Source organism: Telopea speciosissima, chromosome 4 (assembly GCF_018873765.1).
Source record: "Telopea speciosissima isolate NSW1024214 ecotype Mountain lineage chromosome 4, Tspe_v1, whole genome shotgun sequence".
Taxonomy (NCBI): Eukaryota; Viridiplantae; Streptophyta; class Magnoliopsida; order Proteales; family Proteaceae; genus Telopea; species Telopea speciosissima.
The window spans coordinates 22203783-22221606 of NC_057919.1; the positions used below are offsets into that span (position 1 = coordinate 22203783).

General features: G+C 38.7%; 1 protein-coding gene across 1 annotated transcript in view; it reads right to left on the reverse strand.

The window, feature by feature from the left end:
* LOC122657898 (ATP-dependent RNA helicase DEAH11, chloroplastic-like) overlaps positions 1 to 7124 on the reverse strand; it is a 50470-nt gene extending 43346 nt beyond the window's left edge. Inside the window, exons 1-3 of the mRNA XM_043852694.1 lie at positions 6444 to 7124; positions 5656 to 5815; positions 2668 to 5505 (exon numbers count right to left, since the gene is read on the reverse strand). Coding sequence (XP_043708629.1) covers positions 2668 to 5505; positions 5656 to 5815; positions 6444 to 6974 — 3529 coding nt within the window. The 5' untranslated portion in view covers positions 6975 to 7124. The remainder of the gene's footprint in view (positions 1 to 2667; positions 5506 to 5655; positions 5816 to 6443) is intronic.
* Between the last annotated feature and the right edge of the window lie 10700 nt (positions 7125 to 17824).

The following is a 17824-nucleotide window of genomic DNA, read 5'->3' on the forward strand; positions in this document are numbered from 1 at the left end:
CACTAGTTCACTGCTTCTCTCCTTCGAGTGCATTCAAGTTTGTTCAAGTTTGCTACTGCCGAGTGTGTGAAGATTCATAGCTCAGTTATTCAGATCTGCTGTCAGTTCAAGGATCCATCCAACAACAAGAAAGCATATAATGCCCAATCCCCTCTTCTCCTAATACTCTAACCCAACCTTAACCATTCCCCCACATGAACTACATTCCCCATAACGTATTTTCTGCCTAGGACAATCCAACCATTAGGATCCACCCAAACTTGGATCGAGTAGTCCTTACTGCCCAAGGAAGACTCGACCTGAATCTCTGCCCTAACCCCAACTCCAAACCCTAGATCTCTTCTCCTTTCACTTTCCCAAAACCCAAAACCCAATCCCTAAATCGATACCTATCTTAGTTTATATCTGTAACTCCATTAGAACACTTCAAGACCTTCAATAGGAGACTCCTCCACATCAACTTATCCTACCCATACCATCAAACCCTAACCCTAATTTTATCTAATCATCCATTCTGCCCTAGCCGATTGCATTAAACCCAAGCAGATCCTGGTTCTGGTTCTAGTTGGCTTTATCTCCAGCTGGAATTACATTAAGTGTACTTACTCTGACCAATACTCTGCACTCTCCCATTTCCTGGATCTTACTAAGCCCCATTTTGCCACTTGGCAAACTCCATTCGGGCTGAAACTTACATGGAACAGGGGACCTACATATCTACTTGTCCATAAAATTTGGGCTCCATTCTATTTGCCACATGGCAGATCTGGGACTCATTTAAAGGGGGCCATTTACATGATCCTGAAGGAATCTTAGCCCATTCTTAAATTATATGATCATCATAGTTGTCACTGCGGCTAGGCGACCCAAGGCGTTAGAGAAGGTGATGCAAATCCAAGCATCCGCAAGGAAGACAAGCTGCCCTAACCATAGGGCCATAGTTGGAGCCTTAGCTTAGTTTTATACTTGGTTTATTTTAGCTTTAGTTCATTCTATACTTAGTTTTTTTTTTTAGCTCTTAAATTGAACCAGTCCAACCAATGGTCCAATTTAAGTGGCTCTTTTCTATTGGCTAGTTTTGTTTTGATCCTATTGGCTCTTAGAGCATCTTTTAAGTAATTGTTTTAAAGCTATGTTTTGTTCCCCCCCCCCCCCACCCTCTCCACGATTTTTAGAGGGAGAGGTTTTAGATTTGTAAAAGGATTGGGCCTTAGGCTATATTATTTATTAATGAAAACGTGAGAGGCTCCCCCACAATTGGGACTTTGAAAAATTCGATCTCTTTGCTGCTGCCATTGTTGCTGCTGGTTATCTCCATTGAGAGTGAGTCTTATGAGTCATATCAAGACAACCTTGTGAGTCATACCAAGGTGGAAGGGTAGGTGGATCTCCTACGACTCCTTGCATCTTGTAGATCGGGAGGTTATTCTTCAAAACCGTGTTCAAGGTTGCTGCCATTGAAGTTCTTCCATTGTAAGTAAGTTATTTACAGAATTCTGCAAATAACCCTTCTTCTTAATCCTCTACATCCCCCTTTCTATTTTATTTGAATTCCCTAAACCCTAATTTAATTGCAGCCTTAACCAACCATCAAAACTCATCCATAATTCAACCACAGCCCCTTTACAACATTCCCTACACTCGACCTTAGCCTCTGCCCCATCCCAACAGCTAAACCCTAGTTTCCCTCATCTCTGTAAAACCCCAAAACCCTAAATTTTACATCCTGCCCTAACCAGCCACCCAAACCTCATCAAACTACAACTGAATCTCTATCTCCCTACCATTACCACTCGACCAAAACCCCCTGCCTGAATTCCGATCCCAAACCCTAATTCCACCTATTTTCCTATTTCCCAAAACCCGAAACCCTAACCCTAGTTTTCTGAATTTTAAATTTTTAGTTAAACATCATTCAAACCTACACATTTAGCTTCCCATAAACCTGCATATTAATACCCAATAAGACCCATCTCCATATTCATAAACCTAACCCTAGATTTGACCTAAAATACCCCAATCGGCTAGCAGTTTCAGAACTTCTGTTCACCTGGCTCCTAGTAGGTCTTCTACCTATCTAGGACTACATTAGAAGGTCCAAAATCAAGACGACACCAACAAGGCGAGCAAAGCATCCAAGGCACCCGCATATGCGACCAAGGCGACGCCTTGACAACTATGATGATCATGTTAAGATATCAAAATAAGAAAAAATGTCATCATAATGATTGGAAATAAGAACACTTCTATTGCAATACTTCTTTCACCAATAAAACAAAGACGAGTCAAGCCTAATTCACAGATATGCATTGAAAAACATTGGCTTTCGCGGTTGATTGCTGATATTTCAGTAAGTTATTTGTGAAATGAAACTAACCTTGTCTATCCAACAACAATAACAATACTTTCAACCCCCCCCCCCCAAAACAAAACAAAAAAAAAAAAAAACAATAAACAATAACAATAATAAATAAATAAGGAAAGATCAGAAGAAACAGAGATGGCAAATCTCCAATCGGGCCATAAACAGGATTTAGAACAGATAAGAGCCGAGACAATTGATCCCAATAACTTGCGTAAAGCAAACAAAGATGCATGAAAATAAGAATACCATACATGAAAGAGGAGAGGAAATAAATTTATATGAAAACAAGTTCCGGGAAGTACCGTCTCGATGCTTGAAGCTTTCAAATAAAGAATCCAGCTGTTTCTTAATAACATAATAGACAGGAGCAGGACAGGACACAGAGCTATGAAACATTCGTTGGCATCGTATCTTCTGCCATGGGAAACAGCTGTGGAGTACTTTCCCCTGTAGGTTCTGCAAAGCCTTTGCTGCCTCCAAATGCAGTCTTCCATCAAAAGTTATCATAGCTTTCATCAAATAATCATTCGGTTCAGGATGGAATACTTGTACTCGGCAAAAATTGCTTAGAGGGCTCTTTGTAGGCATGAAGGGAGCAATTTCCCTAAGAATTGCTTCTTCACAAGCAGATGGTAGGTTAGAAACAGGGTCTCCTCTAACCAGGAAAACATCCAGAATTCTCCTATCTGTTACAGTACTCAAAGTTTCAAAAATTTCTTGTTCAGATATTCCTTTGTCAAGCCCACTCATGACAATAGAATCCATGTTCTTGTTGCTACGTTCACAAAAGACAAACCGACCTCCAATCAGCAGGCTAGAACAGTCATCAATGATAGAATCAACATCTTGTCTTGCACACCTAATGATTGCAACACCCTTGCTATATCTGCGTGGCCAAAAAACCTTGGCTTTTACAGCAGGAAATGAAAACATTTTTTGGTCACCTCCAATACAGGAAGGGGATAAGTTCAGTGGGGACCCTCTGAATTCAAAACCATCCAGCTCCACAACTGCTTTTTCAGCAGCTTCAGGGGTAAGAAAGGTTATCTTGCCCCATTTTTCACTGTCCTCACCATCTTGTCCAATGCACGCATATCTGTGGAAGTTACAGATACCAGATGCACTTTTTTCAAGAGTCATAAGAAGTTCCTTATCATCAAGAGTGCCTGCATCTGAATGGAATATATCCACAGATAAATATCTCTTTTCCAGTTCCAAATGCTTGATTTCAGCACCAGCTCCAAACAAAGCCACAGAAGGAGAAACACCATGTCCACCATGGTACAAGCATTTCTCAAGACATTCATCTTTTAACCATTTCATTTCATAATGCAACGCATCATTCACAAGGCTAGAAACCTTTCCCACGTCTTCAGCAGTGGCAAACAATTGAATTTCTCCCTTATCAACATCTACTTCAATACCAATCTGTCTGCCGTTGCAAGCTGTTTGAACGCGTGATACAAGATTAAGCAAATTATTGTTTGATTTCCCACAGAATCTTTTCAATATAACACTGCCAAATCCAGTCATCAAACTCACCTGCAGCTTCCGGCTATCCATCTGAGAAATGTTGAACAAAGGAGGGGGACAAAGGGTAGATAAGCATTCGAAGTCAAAAGCTGTAACACAAACCAAATAATGATTTGATATCGATAGGAGTTCACCAAACACTACCCAACTTGGCTTCCGACCATATGTTAGCAAAGAACATGAAGGATGCAGTTGAACATGTTGTCCAGTTATGGCCACTTCATATCCAAGTCGATCATATCCAGAATACATGGCAACATTTTCTGAGAGGGATGACAGAATAACCCTCTTCAGATTTGTATCATGCTCAGAGGACAGATGTGGATTCCAGAGCCAGTAACTTGGGACAATAATATTTAGTTCACTTTTGAGGCAATGTTCCAATTCAAAAACAGTCTCTTTACATCTCCGCATGGTCTTTGCATTAATGCTGTTATCCCAACACCATTTGTTTTTCTTTTCACTAGACACATCCTCCCATTCCTTGTAAACAGAGAGCAGTGTTGGGAGGTCCCCATCCTGATGGCAGAATTGAATCTTCAGACAGTCGGCTTTCAATTTATGTTCATCACTACCAACTCTGCAAAAAATGCTACTGGCATTAGCCATTACCGCAGCAAGAACAAGACCCTCTTTACGCAAACCATGAAGGAAACTACCAAGTATCAGTTTTCCTAGTCGAGGCTCAATACCCAATTTAACTAAGTACCAACCATCATCAGTTAATTCAAAAGCATCATTTTTTAATGTAATAGCACCTAACTGATTAAGATTCCTGATTGCCATGTCAATTGCCTTGAGACTAGGTGCATCAACAAAATCAAACTCTTGTACATTCTTGATACCCAGAGCAAGAATCCTCAGGACTGCAACACCAAGATGAACCCTACAAATCTCAGGTTCCTGATGTGAAGGCATAGACTGAAAATCATTTTTTGAGTACATTCTGTAACATTTTCCAGGTTCTGTTCGACCAGCACGGCCAGCACGTTGATCAGCAGAACTTTGACTAACCCTGCAAACTTTAAGGACATTCATACCAGTATTGGGTTCAAACCTGCTCTCTTTGACCATGCCAGAATCTATTACATACTTAACCCCAGGAATTGTCAATGATGTCTCAGCTAAATTAGTGGCAAAAATTACTTTCCTCTTTCCAGGGTAGTCATGGAAAACACGATTTTGCTCTTCATGAGAAAGTTTCCCATGTAAGGGCAATGCAACTACATTGGGGACCTGAAAATTCTCACAAGCCCATTCTACTTCCATCTGAGAAGTCAAAAAAGCAAGTATGGCCCCCTTTTCCTCTGTTCTGTGAATCTGAGTCGCCTTATTCACAACATCAGAAACATATGAAGCACAAGCACCAGAGTAAGCTTTTGAAATGGCAGAACTTCCTTCAGATGCACAAGAAACATATTTGATGTCAACAGGAAAATTTCTTCCCACAACATGGAAGGTGCTGCAACCAAAGAAGTAATCTGAAAGCTTATCTGCATCAGCAGTTGCAGACATTATGATAAGCCTTAGATCACGCCTCTCCTTCAGCAACTCTTTAAGCAGTGCCAAAAGAAGATCAGTGTTCAAGCTCCTTTCATGAGCCTCATCTACGATAATGCATGAAATATTAGTCAAATTTTTATCCTTCATGAAGTGCTGTAGTAGACAGTGGTCCGTCATGAAAACTACCTTGGAATCAAAATCTTGGGTAGACGAGTATGTTGGATAACAAGTAACTAATTTATCTTCATAACAACCTTTACTTTCTTCCCCAACCCTTTGTGCCAAGGATATAGCAGCAATTTTGCGAGGCTGAGTGCAAATAATGGAGTTTTCAGCACCTACTCCCGAATCAGCAAGAAACTGTACCAACTGTGTACTCTTCCCTGAACCAGTCTCTCCAATCAAGACCATGACCTGTGTGAAGGAAATGAGAACAACAGGTACATATGGAAGCAGAATAGTTCAAACCTCTGCTAGACATTTTCGTGTTTCAGAATAATACATGAATACAAGTGACAAAATTTAAAAGATATAACATATTGACCAGGAGCCAGATAATACTAACCATTCTACATGATAACTTCATTGGAAAAAAAATTATAGTTTTAACATACCTAAGGACAAATGCAGTTCCAACAATGACTGGTATTTTGTCAATACCAATTGATCGTTGAAACACCTATAGGTTAAATAAGTAAACATCAAAAGATCATCTCACATAAATCAAAAATCACATTTGCATTTAGCCTCTCAAAGCACAAGCTCCACCACCAAGCAAATGGTTTGGTGGGTGGGGGGCCTCCAAAAACATTTGAAGGGAGCAGAAGGCTCTTCTATGTCAGAAAGGAGGGGAAAGAACACAAAGAGGGCACGTCAACAAAAAGTACATATCAGACATAGTTCAATTGGGAAACGCTAGCTTCAACCAGTTAATAATTCTTAGGACAGGGCATCAAATTTCATACAAAAAAAAATAGCAATTGAGTTTATTAATAAAGCCCGATAAGAACCTAAGTGAGAAAATACATGAGAACTGGCATACCTGCTTGGAATATATTTCCTGAATAATTTCTTTCCGGGAAGCATAAATAGGCAAACCCTCATCGAGGTGCCGAATCTCCCGCAGCATAACCTGATGAATCCGACTCCAGTTGAAATCACCACTAAACCTTAACACCTGAACCGTCTCATCAGAAATGTCCGGGAAAGTCAACCCATCAAGATAATCCAGTATACAGTTCATGGCAGACCTAAATTCCCTGATCCTCTTTGCAATCAGCTCCCTTGCTGTCATAAGCCCCTTTTTCTTCGACTTAAGTTTATCAGAAACAACGAAAGTATTATACTTTTTAAGTGAATTAGATACATCAGCGATCTCATCACATGTGAGCTCAAGCTTCTTCTGCCACCGCTTGACTTCCTCCCCGTCCAGAAGACTCTTGACGCGTGAGACAAAGAGAGCTTTGAGACGCTCCCTAAGCTCGTCCATATCAGAAGGTAAGAACCCATTAGTTTTCATGAATGGGTCTAGAAAATGAGCACCGTCGAGCCGCCGTTCCCAGAAGTAACCCATAGCTTCTAAAGCATCGCTCCGTTTACTGAAAAACAACTTCGCCGCAACTGGACACCCAGCAGAGAAAACATGGAAGCGCTCAGGCGTCGAAGTACAACTAGCAATAAGAGTATCTAAAGTATTCTTGCAGAAACCACAATTGCCTGCTCGAAGCAGGATCTCGAAGTTATGCTTCTCAGACCGACAAACTGCCGGCGCCGGTGGTGGATACTCTTTCCGATAATTTCCATTAAGGTTGCCTCTTTTCTCTTGGTATGGAGACCGTCCAAAGCGGTGATTCGACGTGAAGACGCCTTCCCGGTGATTCTTCGCCTGAAATTCTCGCCGGAACGTAGTCGGAGGTGTTACGCCTCTGCGCATTTCTGCTCTGAACTGTCAGAGTGTCTGACGAAGCCGTAGATGGTGAAACCAAAAATCTTCGTAAGCAAGGTCTAAAGAAACAAAAAAAAAAAAGGGCAAGCTGGCAACAGACAAAACGGGTAAAAACAGAGAAGTGCTCACTGTGAAAACTGAAAAGTAAAGAGAAATACAAAGCATAGTGGTAATGGAACTGTAGAAATGAGGAAGAGAAGATAAATCACTCACAAAATCGAACGAAGAAGACGGAGACGACGGAGGACGATCAGTTCCTCTCAATCTCTTTCGCACTCTCTCCTCTCTCACTCTCCCTCTCCCTCTCCCTCTTCCTCACTACTTCAAATTCTTCACCAGCCCTATTTAATAACCCTACCCCACCTATTCCGGGTAGGATTACAGAGTGAACCGTTCCGTTACTATTCTGAAATAAAAGCAGAAGCGCACATAATCTACTGTTCTAAGATTCTGATCCAACGGTCCCGATGATAAGTGCTGTGGTCATTGCTTAATAACTGGCCATCACACCTTTTTACAGGAAGACAATAAAAGAGTTTCGAGTTGGAAGTTGGGCCCCACGATTTGCACCCAAAAATAAAAGTTGGGACCCACGATGATACTTTCAGCTGACACAATGGGCAACATTAGAATTAGAATAAAGATCAACATCGAAATGGAGAATAACGTAAGGCCAATTAATTAATTAATTAATGAGTGGACTGAGATGATGAAAGAGACGGCGGTGTACGAGGATCAAGACATGGGATGATAGGCTTTTGTTGTTTGTTATGTACGAAATTCTCTGTGCGGTATAAGGTCGGCGTTGGGCTCATGTTTGTGCACGATGCACGGTTATGCATACAATCACTAGAGATAGTACACGACTCTTCACCTCCCTCAAATATTTTTATGGGAGAGTGTTCTCTATGGGAGAACGCAGGGCCCATACATGCACAACAGCTAAAGAGAGTGCATAATGGCATCTTTGGGGTGGGATTTTCACCTTTCATGGGGTGTGGGCAGTCATTTCACCCCCTGTGTCTGACGTGACTTGCGACCCTCATAGAGAACATTTTATATATATAAATATATGGAGGACCAAACCAGGCATAAGGGTGACGACATGCGGAAAGGATGGGGGACATGGTAGGCAACTTGTATATAAACATCTACAATCTACATTTTGAAACGTTCCGACAGCGCTTCTACATTACCAGGGGCTTTTGAAATCAACATCATAACTGTGTGCTAGGAATTTGAAAATTGCATATATAAGTCTAACCTATTACAGAAATATAAACATGACAATGGTCTACTAATATCCGAATTCGTTTACCATATGACTTATCCATATCCGATCCAATATCCAACGAAAATTTATAAATTAATATCATTTTTGAATTCGGGAGTTTATCGGATATCCGGATATTATCTGCTCTGATAAACTATGCAGCGATTAGTCAGATCCATGGCTCCTAAACCTCTTTTAATCAACCAACAATGGCTCCAAAATCTCCGATAAGAAGTTGATAATTTCTTTGGAAATCAAGCAAATGAAACCAGATTTGGTTGCAGGTATGGATACCAAAATTGAAGGAGCTCTTGGATTTGGGTCCTAGGGGATTCGAAGCACCTATGGAAGGACTTCATAGGTTTGAGAAGGGAAAAGCAAGGGAGAAGAGATGAAAATCAAACAAGGGTACTGCTAATACCGCTAGAACATAATAGGAAAAGAAGAAAGAAGAAGAGGGGGGGGGGGAGATCACACAAATCACTCATGCACATTAATCAGGGTGTAGAACTTGGAATCGAATTAAAGAGAAAGAAAAATCAGATGGAGGACTATGTAATCATCTAGTTAAGAACGTTGATTCAGGAAAGAAATTTTACCTTGGAAAGAAAGAACTTCAATAAAGTCAGATTCGAAGAAATTCTCTCAATCTGTGATTTGATTATCACAGGATCAGATGTTGCAATCAACTTTTCATGCTCAATTTAAAGTGCATTTGGTTGCGTAAATCCGTAGGTGTTACATCCGCAGATGTATGAATCTCAAATTTTTTTCCTGTTTGGTTGGAAAAATGGATTTGCATCCGAAGATACACGAAATCTTGAGATGCATCATTTTAGTGTAAAAATTGGAATCTTGAGATTTCACCTCAATAGGTGAAATCCAAAGATGCACAACTTAAAGGGGCAGGGTATAAAAGGTCATGTATCTGAAGATGTAGAAATTATCGAGGAAAAAATCGATTGTTTTTTAGACCTAAAAATCTATCGTCCGAAGATCTCTGCAAGCGAGACCTAAAGAGCAATCGTTCGAAGATCTGCAAGCAAGACCTGAGCAGGTACTTCCTTCCTCTCTCTCGCTCTCACTCTCTGTATCTCTCTGTGTCCGTCTCTCTCTCTCGCTCTCTCTGGGAAGATCTTCAATGGAAGACCATCTTCTTCAATGGAAGACCATCGTTGGAGCTCAAACCCTGCGTCTCAACTCCTCTGCAAACCCTTCACAAGCTCTTGGTGCATATTTTCAAGTCATCTGCAACTCAAAGCCCAAGCAAATCTTTGCTACTCAATCGACTTTTTGAACTCTCTGCTACTCGATCGACTTGCTAAACTCTCCAAGTATTGCTTCGAAACCTTGGTCCTCACTGTCTCTTCGCCCATCTTCTCACTAACCCTGTTCCTTGGTCCTCAAAATTTTTAGGGTTCAACGATGAGCAGAAGGTTGCGAGTTTTGTTGCCCTTATTGGCTCAAAATCTGCACAAAAAATCCATTTTTCCCTTCGTTCTTCTCTCATGATTGAACCCTAGATTTCATAAATCTCACAAATTTCATCTGTTCTTAATGATTTTTTGAATTTTATGTTGAGTATTTTGTGGTTTTGCTGATTGTAATGTTTTTCGGTAGTTAATGTTGGATTTTATGTTGGGGATTATACATGCTCATTGTAATGGTTTTCGGTAACTCATGCTTGGGGGTCATTAGATGAAACTCAGAGAACTCTCATGAAATTTTTTTTTATTCAATTTATTTATTCTTAATCTCAACATGTTATTGCCAACATCCTTGGTTTTATATAGATTCCATGTGCTGCAACCATCTTCTTCCTAGTGTCTTGCTATATCTACCGTAAAATGGATTTAAAGTATCAATTTGTATCTAAAATTGTATTTGACTCTTGATTAAAGCCAGAGGTTGGGTCTGGATTCTCTTAACCCTAAGAAATCCAATATTGATCCCCAAATGAAGCCACTTGAATCCTGACGAATAAAATAAAAGTATCTTCATTTTCCTCTACTAAAAATTAATGTAAAATACCTGAACCCTGGTAAAGTTTAGATGCACTTATAGACTTGGCACTTCTTGAAGCTTGAAGGGATGTTACAGTGCTGGGCATGCCTATGTAGGGTATGGGTATGTAACAGAGAGAAAGGCTAAGGATGGGTAGGTAGGTATAGGCATATAGTTGCTGGACAGCTGAAGAGTGACCCCTTTGATTTGGCTAAGTTAAATGTGGGTGGGTGGATGAGATTGAGAAGAAAAAGAAAGAACTTTCATTGAAGAAATAAACAGAGCTGTATAAACTATACGCCAACCCCTGTTTCTATTACACACATTCTGAAACCAAAACCTTATACATCCTTGTACATTGTTGCTGTATGGTTGAGTGAGAGACTTGATTCAAAATCATAGATTTTCATTTGATTTCACTGGAACACAGCAGCTCCACAGCAACTCCTAGGTATTCAGCTTCTCTTCTTCTTTTCTTCTGAAATTCTTGCTGAATCTAGTAGTATCTTTCTTTAACACATAAATCCCTTGGGAATCATAAGATTCAGCAAGTCCAGATTGTAGTTCCTTTCAAATAACAGTGGTGCAGCACCTCAAGAACCCAGTTGATAGAGTAGTCCCTTCAATCAAACAAGAAAGTGATTCAACTTCCTATTCTCCTCTTTAATATCTAACCATCTAATTAAATAAGAAACTCTTTTACCTTCCTTTCTTCTTATTCTTCAATTCTCCTTTGCTTCTCTTCAATTGAGATCTCCAGCCCTCTAGTATACCGTCTCCAGCTCCATTTATTCTTCAATTTTCACTGATTCTGCATTCCAATTCACAGATTTTCATTTAGTTCTATAGGAACACCGCAGCAAGACCATTCTTCTTCTCTCCTAAGTTCCTAAATTCATTTTTGTTTTGCTGAATACAGCCACCTTCAAATTTAATTTACCGCTTTATACCATCCCACTTAAACTCTACTTAATCAAAAGCTAACCCAATCTCATACTTTAATTAAACCTTATTAACCCATGTAACCACCCAACATTATTTATAATACTAATTAGCTGTAAATTAGATTCACCATGGTCAAATTGTAAGTTTCAAACTCTATTTGATGGGTCTTTAGCTCAAGTTGGTAGAGCTCTTGGAACATAGTCATGTCCCAAGGGATATTGGTTCAAATCCACTAAGACCCTTTTATTCAATCGTTCAAAACATAGTCAATTAAGGTAATTTTAGAATGACAACTCTCAGCCTTTTTGTTTGAGGTCTTATATCCAGTTAAGGTAATTTTAGAATGGTTTAGTTCTTGTTAGTGATATTCACTAGTTAAAAATACTAAATTTGTTAAATACTTATATTCTAATTGTGAATATATTTAATAAAATAATTAGTATAATTACTTTTATTTCATATTACATTTTATCACATTTTGGGTAGATTCAGGTTTTAGAATCAAGGTAATCAAACAGTTATTCTGGTAGATTCAGGTTTCAGAATCAGGGTAACCAAACAGTTATTCTATCAGATTCGTTCATCTACAGATACTCTGATCTATGGATGTTACATTTGAATCAATGCAGACATCTAGAAATTTATGCAACCAAACACAGTGTTAGGGATTCCAGAGATGAGGAAGAAGAAGGTCGATCTGTAAGATTCTAGCAAGTCAAAATCAGTTTGCAATCATTTCAAGGAATGACTAAAATCTAATCAGATCAATCCTCTCCAAAACGAAATCGCCACACCTTTTCTCTCTAGTTGGAAATCTTACTCCCTGTACCCATACACTCTCGATCTCCATTTCTCACTCAAGCTTTCCTCCCCAAAATTCTTGAACCCAAGGTTTCAGGGAATGACTGAAACCTACAGAGAAAGGCAGCACAGTGGGCTTGGAGAGTGGAGAGAGAGGCGGTGAAGTGCAAAGCAGAAATGGAGAAAAGATGAAATAGCGACTTCAACTTCGTGAGGGTTATATATGGTCTCAGTTAGGGGTTGGGACTTTGGGTTCGAACACTTAGGATTAGGCATATTTCATGTTACCAAAATATTCTCTTAATAGTGTTTATAAACTTTATAATAAGGGTAATATAGTAATATACCATATGTATTAAACTAATCATATTTTACAATCGCATAATTAATTAGCTTGAGATTATCCAGTCCGAAATGGCACTATTCGAATCCGAATCCGATTAACTTTCGGACAGATTCAAATATTATTTGGAAACCAAAATTCCAGATTCGGAAACCCCTAAACGGATCGAACTCGGATCGGATACGGATTTTCGGCAATCCATTTACATCCCTATCCATGTACAACCCTTAATTAGGGTAAAAATGCCCTAATCCAGAAACAATTTGCAAAAAACATCTGCATATTCATAATGTATGCTAAAAAACACTGATTACATATGTGTAATAAAAGAGGAGAGAGAAAACACCTTTTGGGCCCCAAACGGGCTTGTTTGGTGATTTCCAACTTCTAGTCAAAATTTCAGAATTCTAAGATACATTGGTGCGATCCAGCCATTATTCTGGTTTCAACGATGTCTTAAAGATTTTTAGGGTCTCTGGACTTTTTGCAGGATTCCAGCTCTCATTGGCTTTTGCAGAATTCCCCTGGATTTCAAACATTCTCTAGGGGTTTCCGATTTTCTGAGGGACTAAGCCAAAGGGAGTGGAGCCTAGACTTGAAGGCTCAAAATTAGGACCAGTATGGTTTAAATTTTCCTCTTGTATTGGCTTTTTGTAGGATTCCGTTGGATTTCACTCTTCTTCTAGGGATTCCTGGCTTTCAAGGGACTATCGAAGGACAAAGCCGGTGAGAGGTCAAAGCTCCAAAAAGAGCTCTAATGAGGGGAGAGAACAAAGTATTCAGGTGTAATTTTCATATGAACCTAGGGGCTAATTTATAGGTTTTTCAAGAAAATCTTGGATCCTCCAATGGAGGTTCTGGCGCCTCCATTGGAGCTGCCAAACACTATTCATGGTAGGAGCCTCCCATGCAATAAAAAAGTGGGCCTTGTGGGGCTCACGTTGATTGCCTCTTATGGAAATTTCTGGGACTGATTTTGGAGGATTCAACCATCTGATTTTCATGATTCATATATCGTTGAAGAGAATTTTGAATATACATTCCAATGATGTCAAGATCAACCATAATTTCTTCTGGTAACATATTCAGATCTATGTCTGAAGTTGGCTGCCTGTAGTGCGATCTCCATTTGACAAACTTCTAGAAGATCCAACCATTAGATTTAGACAATCCACATATATATCATCGGAAAGAATTTTATGTATTCTAATAAGTGATATAAATATTAACCACAGATTTGGCTGGAGAAACAATCAAATTTGTGTCCCAAAGTATGCAGGGCCCACAAATTAGGGTTTGATGAATTGAAGGCCAAATAGTGTTTGGTTTACACTAAATTTTAGGATAAATATTATTAAAATATGCTATTCGAAAATTTTCAACTTATTCTGCCAATGTTTGGGCCTCCCAATCATTATAGGGACAAAATCGTAATTTCTAATAGTATAAAATCCTGGAGACTGTTTTGGGTTCCTCGTCTTTAGAAACTGATGTTTGGGGTACCTTTTGTTGGAGAATTGCCCATTCAAGAATCTCATATTCCCAAGTTGTTCGCAGTTTAGTTTTGACGATAACAAACATTTAAATACATTTAACATATATGTATAGCTTTTTAGTTACTCATCTATGTAAAAACACTATTGTATCAAATCTTTTTTTTTTTTTTTTTGGTAAAATTGTATCAAATCATTCAAAATCACTTCTTTAGTTCTCCTTGAAATTCAAATACTCTAATTTGGAGGGGAAAGAAGAAGAGTGGTATGGAATCTACTCTTAAAGAAGAGAGAGAGAGAGAGAGAGAGAGAGAGAGAGAGCTGCAAACATGCAACTGGAGAGAAGAAAGGGAAGCCTCACAATTATCCGCCTTCGAGAAGTTGCAAAGGGACTTAGGGTTTCATTTGCATGAGGATTCGAAGATTAATTTTTCCTGTTTTACTCAACTCAAGTGCCAAACCTTTGTCGCCACTGGAGAGCTGCAAACATGCAGCTAGAAAGAAGAGAGGGAAGCATCACACTTATTAGCCTTGGAGAAGTTGCAGAGGGACTTAGGGTTTCATTTGCATGAGGATTCAAGGATTTTTATTGTTCTACTCAACTCAAGTGAAAACAATTTCATGGGTTATTTAAAAATAACTAGACTCGTGGATTTTGTTGTGGCTCAAATGAATTATGATCGATTCTTTTCAATTTTTTACCTTGACCAAATCTACTTGACTCTTGACCATGTTTTCGAAAATTACGACTCAACTCAGAGGACTCGCCCTAGCGAAAACCAGATTTTCCAACTATGTTTCGGATACATAATAATGGGTCTTACTATAAAATGCTAATACTGAACAAATTCAACAATTACAATTTTTTTTCCTTTGGCACACTTTATATCAAAACAAATGAAGTCTTCGTAGAATTCCTTTGGTCTATGACTCTAAATATTTTAGATCCATTTCAAACCCACAATTAAAAATGGACCCCAACTGTTTTCCATCACAGTACAGGCTTCTGCCCTTCTTGTTTTTTTTTCCCATCTGTACGTACTTGGGTTCTACACTGTGATACACTACTTAGGGGTTACATTACAAAAGAGGGGTACACGAGAGAGAGAGAGAGAGAGAGAGAGAGAAAGAGAGAGAGAGGGCCTTGTTGCGTAAAGTGAAGACTAAAGAGCCAGTCCCTTAACCTCATACAATTGTACACTTATTACCTGCCTATAGGGTATGGCTACATATATAACATATATAAGGTCATGTTTGTTTGATGGGGACTTAGATGGAATGAAAGAATTTGAGTGAGAGTGCGGATGTGGTACTTTAAAATCCCACTCCAACCTTATTTGTTTAACCTGAGGGTGGCGAACTTAAAAAAACTCATGGAATATTATTAAATGCTTTGTCTGCTAGTGTGACACTTGAAAATCCCAACCCTATATTATCCAAAGTTCCACAAAAAATAAGACTTTGGTTACTATTCATGGGAAAAGTAAAAATCCCACCCCAGTTCCCCAACCCACCACATTGTGGGATCTAGTCCCACAACATTCCCACCCCATTCTCCCCATTAAACAAACGAGGCTAAAGGGATTCTTTGGACATGTGTAGGGTGTTCTATGTCCAGAAAAGAAAAATTCCATCCTGTCTAACAAAATCTAATCTAAAACTTCTAGAAGAGTATGATTTAAAGAATTAAGATAGGATTGAGTTTTGCTACACCCATGGTGGAAAAAAGGATCTTTTTATAAATGATCATCATTGCTCTTGGGTGGGATTCTTAGAACAATAAAGTTCGAAAAAATAATTATGATGATAGATTCGCGGGTGAAAGGATATAGAAATATTTAGTCTAAAGTAAGCAAGAAAAGTGAAGTATAATGTTTCATTAGTACATTTATAGAGGACCCTACATACATCTTAATGGGCAAATATTAGTCTAAAGTAAGCAACGAAAGTTGTTCAAACTTAAATTCAAAGTTTTAGTAAAATTACCAAAATGTCATCAAATAGACATAAATATAATGAGTTTTTAACAAATGCCCCCTTAAAAATGCCCATTTATCTAAATGCCTCCCTACAACTTTTCTAATTGCAAATGCCCCCTTAATTTCAAAACATTGTAGCATCTTGGTTAAACAAGAATTACTAACTTTTTGAGGTTGAATGTCGGATATATGTGGATTTTAGAAACCTTAACAAAACAAGTCCAAAAGATGATTTCCATGTAGCTCATATAGACATCCTAATAGACAATATAATAAGACAATGAACTCTTATCTTTCATTGATGGGATTTTAGGATATATGAGGATTTTAGAAACCTTAAAAAGATGATTTCCATCTAACTCATATAGACATCCTAATAGACAATGAACTCTTATCTTTCATGGTCGGGTTTTTGGGATATATTGTGGATTTTAGAAACCTTAACAAAGCAAGTCAAAAAGATGATTTCCATCTAGGTCATATAGACATCCTAATAGACAATATAATAAGACAATGGATTCTTATTTTTCAAGGACGGGTTTTTGGGATATATTATGGATTTTAAAAACCTTAACAAAGCAAGTCCAAAAGATGATTTCCATCTAGCTCATATAGACATCGTAATAGACAATATAATAAGACAACAAATTCTTATTTTTCATGGACGGGTTTTTGGGATATAATCAAATAAAAAGACCCCTAGAACTATAAAGAAAATGTCTTTCATCACACAATGGGACTAAGTATTACTATAAAGTCACAACTTTCAGGCTAAAGAAACGTCAAGCATGATAGTTAAGTCAAGGGTAATAATGATGGCTTCTTCATGATCACCCTGAAAAATGGGGGAGGGGGATCAATTCAGGAGATATTACAAGGCTAGGTATGGGAACTTGTATTTGATATCGAATAGGTTTAAATATAGAACTTCGGGAGTGAATACGACTTCTTGGGAAGACTTTAAGGTGTTTATCCCAGTCATCGAACCGTAATTAAGGCTCTTTTTGATATGATTTTAAAAATTATTTTTTGGGGTGATTTCAATTTCAAAATCTGTTGAGTTTGATTGCATCTTATTCTGTAAAATTAAAATCAATTTCAACAAACTTTTTGAAATAGGCGAGGAGCTGTTTAAATCTCAAGATTGAAATTAATTTCTTCAAATAACACACTTATATGCAAGAGACTTTGCATTCGACCATGATACAGAAGATGGTTTGCCACTTTCTCTTTAATCCTTTCTCTTCTGGTTATTGCCACCGGCGGCGGTAGAGAGAAAATGCACCCGGCATCTCTCTCTCTCCATATTTGGTTAGGGTTTTTTCCCCCCTAAATTTGGCTGGTTCCTTCTCTGCAACCACCGATTAGTTTCGGTTCATATTTTTTAGGGAGCTAAAAAAAAGGTGTACCCACTACACGAGACTCCTGCCATTGCGGGGTCTGGGGAGAGTCATAATGTACACAACCTTACCCCTCCTTTTGCAAAGAGACTTTTTCTAGGTTTAAACCCATGACTACTTTTTTTTTTTGATAAGTATAATCCCCATGACTACTTGGTCACAATGGAGCAACCATTACCGTTGCACCATGGCCCACTTGGTCAAATGTTCTTGTAAATGTCGACAGCCAAGCTGGGAATC